The following is a 16,855-nucleotide window of genomic DNA, read 5'->3' on the forward strand; positions in this document are numbered from 1 at the left end:
TCATTTTCCCCCCAACGTTTATTTTTAAGTCCTTAAAAAGTTTATGTACATCATTCAAGAACCTGTGTGAATGCACCAGAATCTCTCCTGCAGCTTGCTTGATATTCTTCAGGATTCCTAATTTCAAGAAATCCGCTGAGCCACGAAGTGCTGAGAAGCCTGCCTACGAGTCTTAAGTTGGAGACAAACAAGAGTTAGCGTTGCCACTTTTACTTACACCACAGTAGGTCACCAAGATATTAAATCAGATGGGCTCTTATCTGTAATACTCACAACTTTTTCCTCCGCTGACAGTACACCGTCTATGGCCACGAGCTGATACTGTTTATGTTTTAAGCTGCCCACAAATCTTCGAAGCAGTCTGAGACTGTTCCCATCTATGCCTTTTAAGAGTTTTTGCATCTCTTGTGAGGGGCAACCTGGATCGAACATCAGTAGGCACACAGTTTTGTTCTTCCTTTCTTCTATTCCAATAATAGTACGACTATGACCTATTTTTTTTAAAAAAAAAACAACACGCCAAAGCACACCCATCAAGTATACATTTCTGCTAACACACGGTCTACGAACCCCTTAAGCAAAACCCCAAACTGCTGTACAGAATTGCAATATATAACTTAATGCTTACATAGATAATTGTAATTGTTATAAAAACAAATTACTTGTATAAATGTTTTTTCAGGTAAGTTTTATTTTTAAAATCTACCGTTTTCCCTCTGACTTTCAAAGCAGCTCATAACACAAACCATCCCCTCAAATCCGTTAATATACCAAATAAAACAAAACAAAACCCACTAGTCTAACCCCCTGCAATGCAGGAATCTCAACTACAACATACATGACAAATGGCCATCCAACCTCTGCCTAAAATCTCCAAGTAAGGAGAGTCCACCACCTCTCGTAGGAGCTTTTACTATCAGAAAGTTCTTTCTTGTGTTTAGTTGGAATCTCCTTTCTTGTAATTTGAATCCATTGGTATAGGCTAGCAGGGGTCAGCAAACTTTTTCACTGTCCCTCAGACCTTGTTGGGGGCTGGACTATTTTTTTGGGGGGGTGAACAAATTCCTTTGCCCCACAAATAACCCAGAGATGCATTTTAAATAAAAGGACACATTCTACTCATGTAAAAACATGCTGATTCGTGGGCTGGATTTTGGGTCGGATCCGGCCCCCGGGCCTTAGTTTGCCTACCTATGGGCTATAGTCTCCAGAGCAGGAGAAAACAAACTCGTTCCATCCTCCACATGTGGCAGCCCTTTAAATATTTGAAGATGGCTATCACATCTCCTTTCAGTCTCCCCTTATCTGGGCTAAACATAACTCCCTCAACCGTTCCTCGTAAGGCTTAGTTTCTAGACTCCTGGTCATCTTGGGCACCCTCTGCAAATGTTCCATCTTGTAAATATCATCCTTAAATTGTGGTATCCAGAATTGATCACAGTATTCCAGGTGTGGTCTGACCAAGGCAGAATAGAGAACTACTATGACTTCCCTTGATTGGGACACTACAATTCTGTTGATACAGCATAGAATAGCATTTGCTTTTTTTCCACCCCTGCTACATCACACTGTTGACTCATGTTAAGCTTGTGGTCTACAATTACAATCTTTTTTGTAAACTACTTTGAGGAGGTTTTTTTGTTTTTGTTTTTACAACTGAGAAGTGTATAAATTTTATGAAATAAATAATACAATTATATTTGAGAATTACAGTTAAGAAGACATTCCACTGCTCTTCCAGGAAGCATAATTCATAAAACAAAAACTGGACATGGGGACATCAGTAACGCATGAGTAACACAGCTTAACGTTTAGAAAAGAGAGAAGTGGAAAGTTTTGCTGACCTTGGTGCTGAAGGTAGATTGGTGGCTTGGGAGTACACACAACCTTTGAACTGTTTTCCTTGTCTGCCGAGTAATAGTTGAAAACCCATTCCAACAAACGAGGATGTGTTCCTGCAGGGCCTGTTGGCTGGTGAAAATCAATGACCTGACACCTATAAGGCAGTTTAAATGAAGCCTTTATAAACTGTTACAATGTCAGATAGCATCTTTTGTTTAGTGCATTAGTCACCAAGTTCTACCACTTATAATTTTTTTGCCTCGGCTGTTAAGAACAATGGTCACATTTGTGAGTTTGTAGTAGCACATATTACTTCAAGTACACAGCTCCCCCTAGTGTGAGAATGATCTTTTACTTGATACTTAAAAAAAAAACCCTTCCTGTAATGTTAATCTGGGTGGCTTTTTTCACTACCTAATTGTTACTTGCCCTGATTTGAAACACTAATGAACGGGATATATATGTTTTATAAATAAATATACAACTTATACTTTTTCTTTGTATGAAACTTAAACCATTGAAATGAAAGCATGCTGTAGCAAGCAATAACTTGGCACCATTTATACATGGAAAGAACTTTGGAAGTAGCAATCTTCTTTTAAAAAGAGAGTTGCAAGGAAAGATGCAAGAAGGAAGTTCCTAGGCAACTGATTGACCAATTGCCAACACAATTTCCCCCTTAAGTATTTCATGTTCTTATTCTCCTGGAAATGCCATCTCTACATAGGACCAGTTCGAACTTGAATTTCTGTGATATTCACATAAAATCACTCTCATAATTGGTGTCATGTGCTTAGAACTAAAACCTTTTTACTTCCTTTAATAGGCAGCACTTACTTTATCCTGAGAGAAGTTAAAAGTGAATAAATTTCACATGCTCCTATCCATGCCTTAGTTCCATGTAATCTGCTGTTGAAGTGAGAAGCTCCTTGTGGGTCAAAGCCTTCTTTCCAAGCATCTTCAATCAATGACTGAATTTTTGGAATGCATGGAATTGATGAATTATCTAAAACAACAACGGGACAACATTCAAGTTGCAGCTATGAAAAGGCAAAACCAAAGTTACAATAGATTTCTAAGTGTCCTGAAGTGGGACGGCCTTTACTGTTGGGGAATTACTTCCTCTTGTTTGACATAAAAGCTTTCCAGCAAAAAATGATATCAGTGGGAAGGACTTCCCCTAGACTTGAGCCCGAGTAAGGCCTAAGGACGTATAGTTAAAGCCATGGTTTTCCCAGTCGTGATGTATGGAAGTGAGAGCTGGACCATCAAGAAGGCTGATCGCCGAAGAATTGATGCTTTTGAATTATGGTGCTGGAGGAGACTCTTGAGGGTTCCATGGACTGCAAGAAGATCAAACCTATCCATTCTTAAGGAAATCAGCCCTGAATGCTCACTGGAAGGACAGATTGTGAAGTTGAGGCTCCAATACTTTGGCCACCTCATGAGAAGAGAAGACTCCCTGGAAAAGACCCTGATGTTGGGAAAGATGGAGGGCACAAGGAGAAGGGGACGACAGAGGACGAGATAGTTGGACAGTGTTCTCGAAGCTACAAACATGAGCCTGACCAAACTGCGGGAGGCGGTGGAAGACAGGAGTGCCTGGCGTGCTCTGGTCCATGGGGTCACGAAGAGTCGGACACGACTAAACGACTAAACAACAAAAGGCCTAAGGAAGTTATGATCTGGACAGGGAAAGGTTCATATTCTGCAGGCTCATTTTCAAGCTATAAAATTGAAAAAACTGTTCTTGTATCCACCAATTTTTAACCTATATGATGCAGATATTGTAATATACGTCAGCATAGGAACACATTTTTAGCAAGCACTCAGGCTGGCAAATGTGCCACTGGCAGCATAATTCCATGCAAAAATACCCACCTTTCAAGCACTCTTCATAGGTACTGTTCCTCAAGAGGGAAGAAAGAAGCATTTGGAAGTTCCTATAACCGCAGCCCCAACCTCTGTCTCCTAAAGAACAATGGAAGTGATCTACTCCTGTAGAAAGCCATACACGCTTTATGTCTTTACATTCATTCTGATAGTACTGGCACAGTACTTCAGTAATTCCTGATTTTAAAAAGGGGAGACAGGGAGAGAAAGAGACTTAAGTTTATGCAAGTCTATTTACTGATGATACATCAACAACAGTCACACAATTTGCAAGATGCAACCAGTATGAAAAAAGTAATAATAATGACTGCCGAATTCTACATAACTGTACAAAGAGCAGGGAACAAGTAGTGAATAGTTTAACATGCTGACAGAAGACATGGCTCCAAGCCTGTTCCTCAGCTATAGATTTACTATCCTGTGTTAGGCAAGTTGTCCAAGGCCTTATGGTGAATGGAGAGAGACTAAGGCACATGCAACTAAGAGTGCAAAGTAAGTGACACACAGCATGAGTGAATTTAATGATTATCTCAATTTTGAAGCTAAACCAATGGTTAAAAGGTGAAAAATCTGGCAAAAACCACAAGAGTGGCGAAGTAGTCACGCAGGAAGAACTGCCTGAAGCCAAGAGTAAAGATATAATATGTGAAACCTGTGATCACGACTGTGCCGTCAGACAAGGAAGTTGCAAGTTTGAAGGGCTGACAAGGCAAACAGCCAGTCACCACCACTGTACAGCTTTATTTAAGCAGAATGTTTCCTTAATGAAGGTGTCAAATCATTACAGGAGACTAGGTGTAATATATTAAGATACTGCGAACCAAGCAGAAACAAGACAGCATTTGGTCATAATTACTGAGAAAGTTTTATGAAATCATTCACCCTTAGCTAGATAGCAAGCCTACCATATACACCAGATAACTGCAGTATGTTTCCGGTTACTATTTGCGAAGGTTGGCAAAAACCATGATGACTGCCGGTTCTCTACTTTGAAATTTGTCATGGTATTTAGATAAAACATTTAGACAATTTATAACCTATTTTTGAATCGTGATTTTAAATCTACATGAGAGCCATTATCTTTAATATGGATTGTAGGAATTGCCATTCTTAGCTCCTGTCTAAAGGTCCATACTCTTATTTCTCTGCAGGCAGAAAAAAATTATTTTGCAATCTGCAGCACACTTATTGAACAATGGCTTTTGGCAAAATGATTTTTAGACACCTCAGTCAGACCTTTGAAGAAACTCACACATTTTTAATTACTCACCCGAAGTCTTTGTCTTTCCATCATCAATACCAAAAGCCAGAGATTCCATCATGTCAGCTTTTCTCCTGTGATAGTCAGATGGGGTCATTCTCCCAAAAGCCACTTCCTTTTCCATATTTTTTAGTGACTGCTGCTTATATCCTCCGGAGCCATCCAAGCCATATTGCCTCTGTTAAGGATATATTATACTTTTAAGCCTTTAAGCAATAAGAAGTCTTAGCAGTTCCTGGAGAAAGAAGAATTGTTAGCACATGCAATCCTGCTTCAACCTTGCACAGAGGAGAGAATGCAAGAGAACCATGGAAGTTGATTCAGAACACGAAGCTGCCCATTTAAGAGTTAAGCGGAACCTTTGTAGTAACTATAACCAGAATATCCTTTTTCAATGGTATGATGTATTTATGTATGTATTTTTCAATGTCATTGGGGACCTTTTAGAGAGCAAGTGACTAATAAACTTAATAAATTATATATATCTACACACACACACACACACACACACACTTTATGGTATACATACATACACATATGCACTCTTTATGGTATTTCTCTAAAGAAATAAGAATAAATATTACAATTTGTACTGCTTCTGAACTAGGATAGTACAGCTTGAAAAATCTAGGCACGAGATTCCATGATAATTAATAAGAAACAGCCTATTATCTACAGAGTCATTCTTTGTGATGAATTCTCAGAAGAGAAATTACTCACATTTCTATTTGTAACCTCTGAATGCTGGAAGTCTCTGCACACTTGTCTCTACAGTTTTCCTTTTAAAGTTTGGGAACCTCTGACCTAGCTTATAAAATGCATCCTGACCAAAGGCATTAGGCACTCTGCTCAACCAACTGCTACCAAGAGACACTTAACGATAAACATTAATTCTTTGTGCACAAAATAAACACTTAAATGTATCACACATTTACAAAACACTCCATATATTTACAAGCTATACCGAAGTACATTGCAACTAGAACACTGATACCACACCTGTAGCTTTTGGAAATCTTCTCTTTCTTGTTTTGCTGCTGCTGCTCTTCTTTGCCTGTCTTCCTCATTCTGGAGATGCTGTGCCAATTCTAGGTCAGTCAAGTTTCTTTCCACTGTCATGCAATATTATATAAAATAAAAGTCTAATGAATATTTCGAAGGTACAGCCACATAACAATTGGTTATGCTGTACATTACGTTTCCCATAGAAGACCTGCCATATTTGATGATGTTGAATATTTCTGAAAATTCCAGGTTTTTATCAATAACCTGTATGTTTTAAATTTGCAGCACAATCCTATGTCCATTTACTGAGAAGCTAAGTCCCATTGTGCTTATATTGGGCTGACGTCTAGCAAAGAGTGTACAGAATTGCAACTTCAATTACCTACATTCCTAGGCAGAATGTATTATTTAATACCATTCCTAGTCACCTAGATCACAGATTTAAACCCAGCTTCTCACTTGTAGTTCAGATATGATACATACAAATTGGTTAAACACATTAATATGGATGCTCTATTTAGCTGTAAATGAACAAAATATATGTCTGTCTAACCTTGCTGCTTTCTGTTTCATTTCCTCTACACAGCATATCTGTAATGCCTTGCTCCACACCCATCCTGAGCCCACAAATGCATAGTAGCTAATGCTCCGGAGATTTTGCTCATTGCAGCCCATTTGTACCTGTCTGTTTAGCTAAGGACCCAGCATTTTTGAGAAGCGAGGACCAGTAAGTTAATTCCTTGGTAGAGCAATTTATTTTCCTAAGATGAAAGATAAATTGTTATTGTTTGCTTAGGGAGAGGAAATATTGATAATCTGGGAACTGGTCAAGTTGCAGTGTCCACCAAAATGGGCTTAGGGGGTAGTCCTCTCAATGAAATACAAACACTATTGTAGAGCCAAGGCCTGGATCTCTGTGCCTGTGGTGACTAACCAATCCTTGGTTCCCAGTACCAAAACCATGATAAGTACCTCACTTGTGCCCAAAACAGTTATTTCTTTTAAGGCAGCCTTAACTCATTACATTTGATTGAAGGCCACTGATTCGGCTTTTAAGAAGTTGCTTATGCTTGTATTCAGATTTAACCGTGCTATGTTAAAAAACAAAAATATGTGATTTGTTTTTTAATCGACTCCTCAAATGTCTTCTTTAATTGTTTTTAATCCACCCAGGGCACAGATATATGCTATTTAGGTGTCTCTACTGATACAGTCTCTAGCATTAGAGGAAAGAGACATACAAAACAAAATTGCTACCAATTCTGAAAGTGTTGTTGTTGTTGTTGTTGTTACACTGCATTGTTTTCTACTTTTTTACGATATGCTAACATGATATATGAAGCTCCAAGTCATATGATTTCATGTTACCTTGCATTATTTGGATAATACCAGCTTCTCCTGAATGAAACATTACATCTTTCGTCAATACACAAAATATGTCTTTCCTATTTTGGAATCTTCCCCTTACCTTCTAAAAAGGTGCATTCCTCCAAGTGTAATTCAACATGTTCCTGCAGTATTGGGTAATCAGTACAAACAAGGTGGCACATTGGGCATTCATACAGCTCCTGACCATTTTCTGCATTAAAGCAAAGTATTAAGAGTAAATGATGAGGTCATTGCATATTCTTCTGTTGGAAAGAAATGCTTGCTTGCTAAGCTCATACCTAGAAGGCAGTTCCAAGTTTGGGGGAGTCCCTTGGTAGTTACTGCTCTTGAGTGCTAGATGGCTTGGAGCTGCCAATGTCTTAAAATTGTAGCTCTGTGAGGAATAAACTGAAGTACTCAGACCAAGGGAAAGACTGTTTTTAGTGTGCTTTGAAGATATTGTGTATGGGCAAAGGAAAAACAACAACAGTACAGTATATATTAATGAAGAGAGTTCGGAAATTGAGGGCCAAGCTCCTTTTGCCCCTCACCCCAAGGATTTTATATATATACACACACACACACACACACACACACACACACACACCCTATGAGCATGAGAGCTCATTGGCATATATATATATGAGAGAGGCTCTGCTCTCATGCTCACAGGCAGCACGAGAGCACGGTGGATCCTGCTGCCCTACATACTATATAAGCGCCTGACGTTTATAAAGCCAGACCCATATTCCGACCAGAGACGGTTCCCACGTGCATATCAATCTAGCGGGCGACTCGCACGTGTGAATGTGCGGTCGCACGTCTCTCTCGACACTCCGCACGCAAATGATTCATTTTCAAGCCAGACAGCTCCGAAATGTGAAGCGACATCCCTCCAGGTCTCACTCACCGCGGGCGGGAGAAGGCGGCGGGGCGCGGGCGCCAGCGGACGGGGCCCCTTGCAGAAGCCGCTGCTGTCCCTGCCGGGCTTTGCCGGAGAACTCCATCTCTGCGCTCTTCCCGGCGGGAGCCGCGCCCCCTTGGCACGAGGCGGATATAAACACCTCGACACCTACCGCGGCTGCCAGGAGCCCAGCGCGAGCGGAGAAGAGCCCACGGCATACGTCGCCCAGACGCGCGCGCGCGCTCTCCCGGCTCTATCCTTTCACGTGACTCCTAGACTTACTAAAAAGGGAAACAAGCCTACACTTTCGTTTCACGGGCAGCCGCTGTGTAACCCGACCCTTGCGCACGCGCAGTTTACGCACGCTCCCCAGAAGAGTCTATGTTGGCTTTCCCCAACGAGGTGCCGTGGAGATGCTTTGAGCTACAGCTCCCATCCTACTGCGCGGACTTCCCGTAGGCATCATCTGGTTGCGGAGACAGGATGCTGGTTCCTGCAGAATTCCACGAAGGAAATGAAGTATAAGCAAGAGAGCGAACTTCTAAACTAAACTTCTTTTAGTTTTCCGCAACCTACTGGATATGATTTGGACCGAAAGTCGTGCAACAGTTGCAGCCTAAAAATATCCAGTAAGGTACCAGGTTGCGGAAAACTGACCTACAGAGTTCTCTTTCTTGCTTATATTTAGTTTCCTCTTTGAAGCTCTCAAAAGTATAATTAGGTGGGGGTGTCATGGAACGCAAAAGGGCTTCTGAGTAGACATGGTTAGGACTGCACTGTTAGTCCTTCTTTGCTAGTGTATATTTACAGGGCCGGATTTAGGTTTGCTGAGGCCCTAAGCTACTGAAAGTAATGGCGCCTTATATGTCCAGCTGCCCTTTGTCAACAACAAATTGTTGCTGTTTTTTGTGTGTTGAATATATGCTATATGAATATATGCAACCAGTCCATGCAGAACGTAGGCACCCTATATATAGAAATGAGCAAACCAGTGATATTTTAGGGAGCAGGCTAGCAGGCATGGCCCATTATTTACATCGTAAGAGCCTACACAACACAAAACACAGTTGCTGTATGTAGGTTTTATGTTTTTAATCTTATATTTTGGAAATTTACATCCAGTTTTTTCCCCTTTATATTTTTTGGGGGCCCCAAGAGTGGGGCCCTAAGCTTTAGCTTGTTTAGCTTATATGTAAATCCGGCACTGCGAGCCAATTAATCGCTTCCCTGCAACGATAGAAACCGACCGACTCCTTCTCCCACCCCTCTCACGAGAGCGCCTTTATCTCCCTCTTAGCATGGGTAGCTGTGCCTTGTTTCGCTCTGCTTTTTCCCCTCAGGCGGAGCAAAACGTCACCTAGACAACCCGCGCGCTGACAGCCGCGTGTCGCTCTTCCGCTGCTGCCTAGCTCTATGGGCGTGCCTTCCGTGGGCCGCGGGAGAACCGCGAGCCCCGTTTCTCGCCATTGGCGGCTCGTTCCCCCTCCGCGCGCGCGCGTTGGCGCGCGGGTGGTGCTAGGCGGAGGGGAGATAGAAGAGGAGGGACCGGCTTCTTCGGCGCGCCTGGAGCCGCCATCTTGGACCGCGAATCTGTCCGCTCTGCTGCTCTGCGGAGGGGAAAGCGGCGGGGGGCTGCCCGCAATGGGTGCGTGAGTGTGAAGGGGCGCGGGGCGAGCTCCTTCCTGCCACTGGATTCCGGGTGGCAGGAGGAAAGGAGGGTGGCTCAAAATGCAAGGGACGCTTTGCTGCCTCCGCATCCCTATTTCTTTAAAGGACGCTGGCGCTGCTGCCGTATCTCCTCCCGACCCACAGGCGTGCGGAACAGTGCTGCACCCCCTTCCCCACCCCCTTTTGGGGCTGTTGCGTTCGGGTGGAAAGCCCACCGGCAACTCATGGCTGCGGTCCTGTGCGCGTAATCCACACTGACATCGGTGGGAGTCATTTCCGAGCAAATATGTGTATATATAGGGCATATGCACGCGCGCGCACACACACATATATATATATGTCTATATTAATAACTGGTTTGCAAGTGCTATTCTTACCTTCGTTCCTTCACGCGATCTTCCCCTACTTGCTGGTCCTGGTGCTCCACGAGGCGGGGACTCGGCCGTCTTGTTTTGACGGGGATTCCCCTGGCACGGGCTCCCCCCCAGGAATCTGCCCGTTTGATTTTGGTGATTTGTACTTGCTGGTTGCCTTTGAGGCAGGACGTAGGGCAGGGGTAGGTTTTTTGCGGGAAACAACAAAAACGACACTCTTCACACGCTCTAGAATTCTAAGAATTCTCGTCGCCTGTCAAGCGCCCCCGCGCCCCCCCCCAAAACCATTGGGGGGGAGGCGGGAGGGTCCCTGGTGACTAAGACACCCCAGTAGCCTTCAGGCAGCAGCGCCCAATGTGACCCTCTTTCCACATTTGCCAAGGGGACCACCTGTCACTTTGCACTCCTTCAGGGAGGAAATCAGGGACATGTCAGTAATCAGGGGCCCTGGGACTTGTAGATCTGGCCCTGAATGACCAAGGCTGTGTTGGGTGATTTGGCCACACAGCTGTCAAACAATTCCCAGCCTTCCCCCCAACTTTGGAGCTAGTGGTGTCATGGTGCAACAGTCCAGCAATCTCCACCCACCTCTGCAGCTTCAAAATGGGAAGACAGTGCTGCTGGTCACACTTGCCAGAGGGTGGCACCTCACTTGCCATGGCGAGCAGATTTATTCAATAGCTGCCCGTAATTTTTAAATAGTATGGGGGTGCCAACTTTTCGTCTTTCTGTAATTGTGTCTTGTTAACAGCAGCTTGATGTGAGGACTTGAGCATGTGATGCACGCGCTGTGACAAGCTTCCTCCTGCTTACTGTATATCAAGCAACTCTTAAAGGCTAGTTTCTTCTAGTCCACTGGCAACCCTAACTATACATTTGATGTCTGGCACCTGATTTTTTGAAGTGATTCAGTTGAAGATCCTTGTATCTGAGGTGTTTTGAACATTTTGTCTTTGAATTAAGTCTGTGATGTCAATTCATGTAAGAAACATTCACATAGATTTCCATCAACTTCCTGTAAATTGGAACGCTTTATAATATCTTGTTTAAGATCTTCTGCCCCATGCACCCTTTCTGTTTGAAGTATGCTTGGTGGCAACAGGTGGTAGTGCCCTCTCAGGAGTGGTGCCCTTTTTTGAAACTAAAAAAAAACACAAATGCTGCAATCTTTCCTCATTGGAGACTTGCTCCAGCTGCTTGTTCATGTATTGTAAAGCTGTATCTGGTAGTAGCAGAAATTCCTGTGTTACATGCTGATGTTGCCTACCCAGACATAACAATATTCAGAACAGTAAATATTCATATATTCTTTCTAGGGCCAGATTCACACCGTATATTTAAAGCACATCCAGCACACATTTAAAGCACATGACTTGCCCCAAGGAATCCTGAGAACTGTAGTTTGCTAAGGGCACTTAGAACAGTAGATCTGTAAGGGGAAAACTACAGTTCCCAGGATCTTTAGTGGAAGCAGTATGTTTTAAAAGTGCATTGAATGTTCTTTAAATGTGAGGTGTGGATTGGCCCTAGGTTATCGCCTCTTGTTACCTTGGACTTGACTGGCAGTCCAGAGAAGAAAATGCAATCGATTCTCTTGCTCTTTATTGTAGATACCATGGCAAGCCCAGAAAAGGATCACTACAGAATGAAAAGTTATAAAAACAATGCCCTCAATCCCCAAGAGATGCGGCGACGAAGAGAAGAGGAAGGTATTCAGCTTCGTAAACAGAAAAGGGAAGAACAAGTAAGTCTTTAAAGATTATGGGAGGGATTCAGTATCACGCTAAAGTGGTCATTCCATCAGCACAAGCATTTTTGCTTGCCAGACAGAGCTCACTTCCTCCCTTGTGCTTTTTTTTGGGGGGGCGGGGTTCTCTTGACCCTCCCAAGCAGATTTGAGGGGTAGCGGTAGGGGGAAAGCCTTGTTTTGCTGGGAGTAGTCATGGCACTAGCTTTCTCTAGCACAACAACTTATTTGAATCTGGCCCTATGCCTGCAATCCAAGTTACCTGGAAGTAAATCTCATTTAATTCAGCGGAACTTATCTCTGCATAGATGTGCATAGGATTTTGTTATTAAATGTGTGTCTTGTTTAGTGATCGTTTGTTGTTTAGTGATTGTCTTGTTTGTTAGCCACCTTTTTTTGGCTGAATTGCAGAATAAAAGACTTATAGATAAATAAGTGACATTATTCGGTTTAGGAGAACTGTGCATCTATACATATGGAAGTATGTTACCGTGGTCTGCTAAACCAAGAGGCATTAGGGAGCTGACGAAACTTCAGCTTTTGTGATGTACTGTCAGTTGTTTTTACTACCCAAAGAAAGCCCTTATTTGCTAACACACCACTGTGTTTTTATTTGTGGTATTCCTCTACTTGCATATAGACCCATGTTTACAGTAAGTGATTATTGTGCATATATATTTGGGTTTGGCATTTAGAAAAGTAGTGTTAGTGTTTAAAGATATTTTATTTTAACTGTAGAGGATACTGCCTTGCGGATCAGCCCAAGGGCAGCTGTTTTTCAGTAGCCTGCCAGCTGCATTTGGACACAAATAGAACATGATGGTGTTTGCCGTCTTCTGTTTGTTCTCAGCATCTGGTGTCAGAACTGTATTTGTTTGAAAAATGCAATAGGGCACATCAGGACAATAAGTTATTGGTCCACAGTAAATTTGCCCTCTTTTCCCTTCCCCCACCGAAATCTAACTCTCGAGACAGAGAATTATTAGCTACTAGATAAAATAGCTTTAGGTTTACAATGTTGAATTTTGGAGTTTGTGTAATACGCCTAAACTGGAAACCTTCTACGGCCAGTTCAGATATGTGTGGAAGCCAAGACTGAGATCAGGTTCAGGTTGTGGAATTATATGTATTGTCTCCCCTCTTCTGCAAAATTTGATCTGGCTCTTCTCTCGCTGTTTCTAGCATTGCCTATGATCATTACCAAATTGAGTTAAAATGTAACTGGGTGTGTGCTTAAACTTTTATTGAAATCCCTGATTTTAAAGAGGCTGTCAGAGGAAGCGAATGATTTTCGTGTTTGAACAACTTGGAAATGGAGTTGGTTGATCAAATGGGTTTTAAAATTGAGGGTTATTTATGTAAACAAATTTTAAATGCAGTTCTCTCCCTCCTCAATCTGAAAACAAACCTGATTTTTTTTCCTTAGTTATTTAAACGCAGAAATGTTGCTCTACTGGGAAATGAAGAGTCAATGCAAGAAAGTCCAATCCAGGATCCTGATGTGAGCTCTACAGTGCCTATTCCTGAGGTAAATTACCCCCAACAGACAGAGTATTTTAACAGTTGTAGCTGAAAGATGTCAGAGTGATAACGGCTTTTACTTTTTAGGAAGATGTCATTACCTGTGATATGGTGCAGATGGTTTTCTCAGAAGATCCCGACCAACAACTTGCAGCTACTCAGAGATTTAGAAAACTGCTTTCTAAAGGTAATTTGTATTTTTTTCCATAGAAAATGGAAGTTGTGAATGTTATTCCCACGGGTTCAAATTGCATTGGGGCGGGGAACAGATTTATTTTTAAAACAGTTTGTTGGACTGTGGTCTGTGTTTTTCATCACATGAGTGCCTGTATTCATTCAGAAATAATGGCTGAATGCCAAAACTCACTCTATGAAAACAAAACAAAACAGTAGCAGGACAGCAACTGCACGCTTCACTTAATATCCCACTGTTCTTTGCAGCTCCAATAATTCATCTAGTTGGTTGTATGGGACTTAAAACTAATTGTTTTTATTGGATGTACTCAAAGTTGAGTGTTCTGTTACTGCAGTAATGTTATTTGTATCAACTGTGTTGAAATTATTTTCATAAATTGAACTAGTGACAAAAATAATTTGGAACTCTGCTTGCGCACAAGCACACACATCCCAACCACAGGATTATGCTGCTGGGCCCCATGAGAGGTTCATTTTGGGCTTAGGAGCTGAGCACCCATGGCCACAAAGTAATCAAGCCCCTGCAATGGCTTGAGGGACAAAGAAAGATTGCTTCTACTTCCCCCTCCCTTTTCACTTTCAACATTTATCACTGGAGCTTGTCTTGGGCTCAAGGGGCAAAGGCACTCAAGGGGCAATTGCCACGATGCGCTCTGGCCAAAAGGGTGGGTTAAGTTTGAACCTCCTTCTTTCCTTGTAGCTATTATGGAGGTTTATGCTTGGCTTAAAGGAAGCATCTGGTGGCAGCTTTTGTCCCTTGAGCCAACTGAATTTCCAGTGTTAGCTGCCAAAAATATATACATGCTTCTATAAGCCTGTGCCGGTTTTTGGAATTTGTGGAAGCTGTGTGAGCGAGCGTGATTTTGAAACTTCCCCCCCCCACCTTGCAAGACTAGTCACTGATCCAACAAAGGATAGGACAAATGAATTGTGGCTAAGTTTACCAATTGCTATTAGCCACAAATCTCCTGTGTTTGGTGGCACTATTAATGTTAGAGTTGTATGGAGGAGCAAAGAAAGGAGGAGAACTTATGGGCTTCTCGGACACATATGTCTCATAACTAGAAAACAGGACAAGCAGCAGCTTTGGTCAAATCCAGCTGACCTCTTCATGTTTTAACCGTTTGCATCTGTGCTCACTCACTGAGGTTATACAATTATATACAGTACATGATTGGTCATCTTCCAGCTGATTTATTGTTTAATCAACTAGATTTTCTTGGTTGATAACATTAGCTTATTTCCTTTGCTGACTTGGCAAAACATATATCTGTTATATTTTTACTTTACCCTATCTCCAGGGAGATCTTAGCAACATTTTAACTTTATTATATCCCTATGAGTAACAGAGACAGTTATTTGGAATTCTTCATCCAAACCCAGCAGCCTAGCAGCTATATCTGCTGCTTACCTGTTTCCTTGGCTGAACTTTGGCCTAACATTTGTTTTAATCAGTCTAATTAACCTTTATTTTCAGAACCTAATCCTCCAATAGATGAAGTCATACAAAAACCAGGAGTTGTGCAGAGATTTGTGAAATTTCTAGAAAAGAATGACAATTGCACTCTTCAGGTGAGTTCGCTTAATAATATATGTGCTAAGGCATTAGGAAAATGTCAACATTTGAAGAATTCAGATCCTTCTGATGGGAGATGGTGGGTTTTTTTTCTCTGAGACGTACCAGACATGAAGAAACAAATACACACACACTATAAAAAATACAAATTAAAGGTAGCCATGTTGACTTTCCTTGTAATTTTGCCTTTGGGTAGAGCCTGAAGGGCTTTTATTCCATTGTAGCATCCTACATTTGAAATTTCCTGCCTCTGGAGGTGCAACAGGCGCTTACAGTGGCTCAGTTTTGGTGCCAGTTGAAAGTGTGCCTGTTTTGTTTGGCTTTTGGGTCTCCATAAGCTGCATGGTTGACATTTTTCTGTAGTCATGAGGTTGTATGATAAGGTTTTCTCCCGCTGTATTGCTTTTCTCTGTGTTGAATATGTTTGTGGGTCTTAAATGTATATGTTAACTTGATTTCTCAAATTCAGTGTTACATTGTGTCATCTGCCCTGGGATTATTATTAATTTTTTTAAAAATGAAGAGCTATATGGTATATAAAACAAATAATAATAAAGGAGGCAGCACCTGGCCTGATGCAGTCGTGCAACGAGCAGTAGTGCTGCATTAGAGATCAGGAAATAAGGATTTGAATTCTGCTTTTTGCACATGCTTCTAACCCTCTCCTTTGTATTAGGGAGGGATACTGGTTGTGGGAGAGAGATTGTGATCTGTGCCCCAGTACATCTACGAGGCAGCTTTGCAGAATACTTCCATTGAGAGATATCCCAATGTTTCATTGCAAACATGTCAAAACATACATACACAAACACTGTAAAGTGGTATGTAAGTGGCGGCAACATTGGACTGGACCTCTGGCTGCTCAGGCAGGTGCCATGGTCTTTCTTTGCTTCTTCCACAGAGCCTACTTGTGAAATAATTTTATTCTATTACATCTGCCTCCCACCATTCGGGAAAGGGTATCCACATATATCAGTATCATTTTAACAATCCTGTGAGGCTGAGAGAAAGTGATTTGCCCAAGACTAGCAGTGGGAGATTCATGGCTGAGCAGGAATTTCAACCCATATTTCTCCAACATTACTTATTTTCAATAATATACTTTCAAAATAAAATGTTGGCTTATTTCATCACAAGAAATGGAAAATGTGGTTACAGAGTGCATTTTGTACCTAGGAAATAAGATGGAGAGAGGGCTGTTTTGCTTGCTGAATTTCCAAGGGCATCTGGTTGGCCACTGTCGTGAGCAGGCTATTCCTATGTTCTTAATCTTAATCCACATTTTATAGTTTTTTTATTTAACTGTATTTTTGTCTTTTAGTTTGAAGCAGCATGGGCTCTTACAAATATAGCATCTGGGACATTTCTGCACACCAAAGTGGTAATCGAGACTGGAGCTGTCCCAATTTTTATCAAGTTGCTGAACTCTGAACATGAAGATGTCCAGGAACAGGTAACTTCTGTGATTTTTTATCACTTAAATTAGAAAACAATAGTAGTA

The 16,855-nt window shown here is 41.9% G+C and overlaps 2 protein-coding genes and 1 long non-coding RNA gene across 6 annotated transcripts in view; 2 read left to right on the plus strand and 1 right to left on the minus strand.

Moving 5' to 3' along the window:
- Positions 1–10,468, minus strand: ZUP1 (zinc finger containing ubiquitin peptidase 1). 4 transcript variants are annotated; one of them, XM_080999725.1, is made up of 9 exons: positions 10,319–10,468; positions 7,470–7,580; positions 5,996–6,108; positions 5,006–5,174; positions 3,724–3,912; positions 2,680–2,848; positions 1,845–1,996; positions 274–491; positions 1–171 (listed from the first exon to the last, which is right to left on the minus strand). In XM_080999725.1, the coding sequence occupies exons 2-9, from the start codon at positions 7,549–7,551 to the stop codon at positions 124–126; spliced, it is 1,140 nt and encodes a 379-aa protein (XP_080855851.1). In that variant the 5' UTR covers positions 7,552–7,580; positions 10,319–10,468; the 3' UTR covers positions 1–123. The 4 variants fall into 4 exon arrangements, with proteins under 4 accessions (XP_080855851.1, XP_080855852.1, XP_080855850.1 ...); XM_080999726.1 differs by lacking the exon at positions 10,319–10,468 and adding an exon at positions 8,638–8,747; XM_080999724.1 differs by lacking the exon at positions 10,319–10,468 and adding an exon at positions 8,280–8,525.
- On the plus strand, positions 491–1,699 carry LOC308473931. Its single transcript, XR_013984416.1, has 2 exons — positions 491–1,363; positions 1,442–1,699. It is a non-coding gene; the product is annotated as an uncharacterized lncRNA (long non-coding RNA).
- KPNA5 (karyopherin subunit alpha 5) overlaps positions 9,698–16,855 on the plus strand; it is an 18,841-nt gene continuing 11,683 nt past the window's right edge. The window contains exons 1-6 of the mRNA XM_080999666.1: positions 9,698–9,918; positions 11,926–12,059; positions 13,489–13,590; positions 13,671–13,770; positions 15,256–15,350; positions 16,676–16,807. Coding sequence (XP_080855792.1) covers positions 9,915–9,918; positions 11,926–12,059; positions 13,489–13,590; positions 13,671–13,770; positions 15,256–15,350; positions 16,676–16,807 — 567 coding nt within the window. The 5' untranslated portion in view covers positions 9,698–9,914. The remainder of the gene's footprint in view (positions 9,919–11,925; positions 12,060–13,488; positions 13,591–13,670; positions 13,771–15,255; positions 15,351–16,675; positions 16,808–16,855) is intronic.

This window comes from Podarcis pityusensis (assembly GCF_964106645.2).
Source record: "Podarcis pityusensis genome assembly, chromosome: 3".
Lineage (NCBI taxonomy): Eukaryota > Metazoa > Chordata > Lepidosauria > Squamata > Lacertidae > Podarcis > Podarcis pityusensis.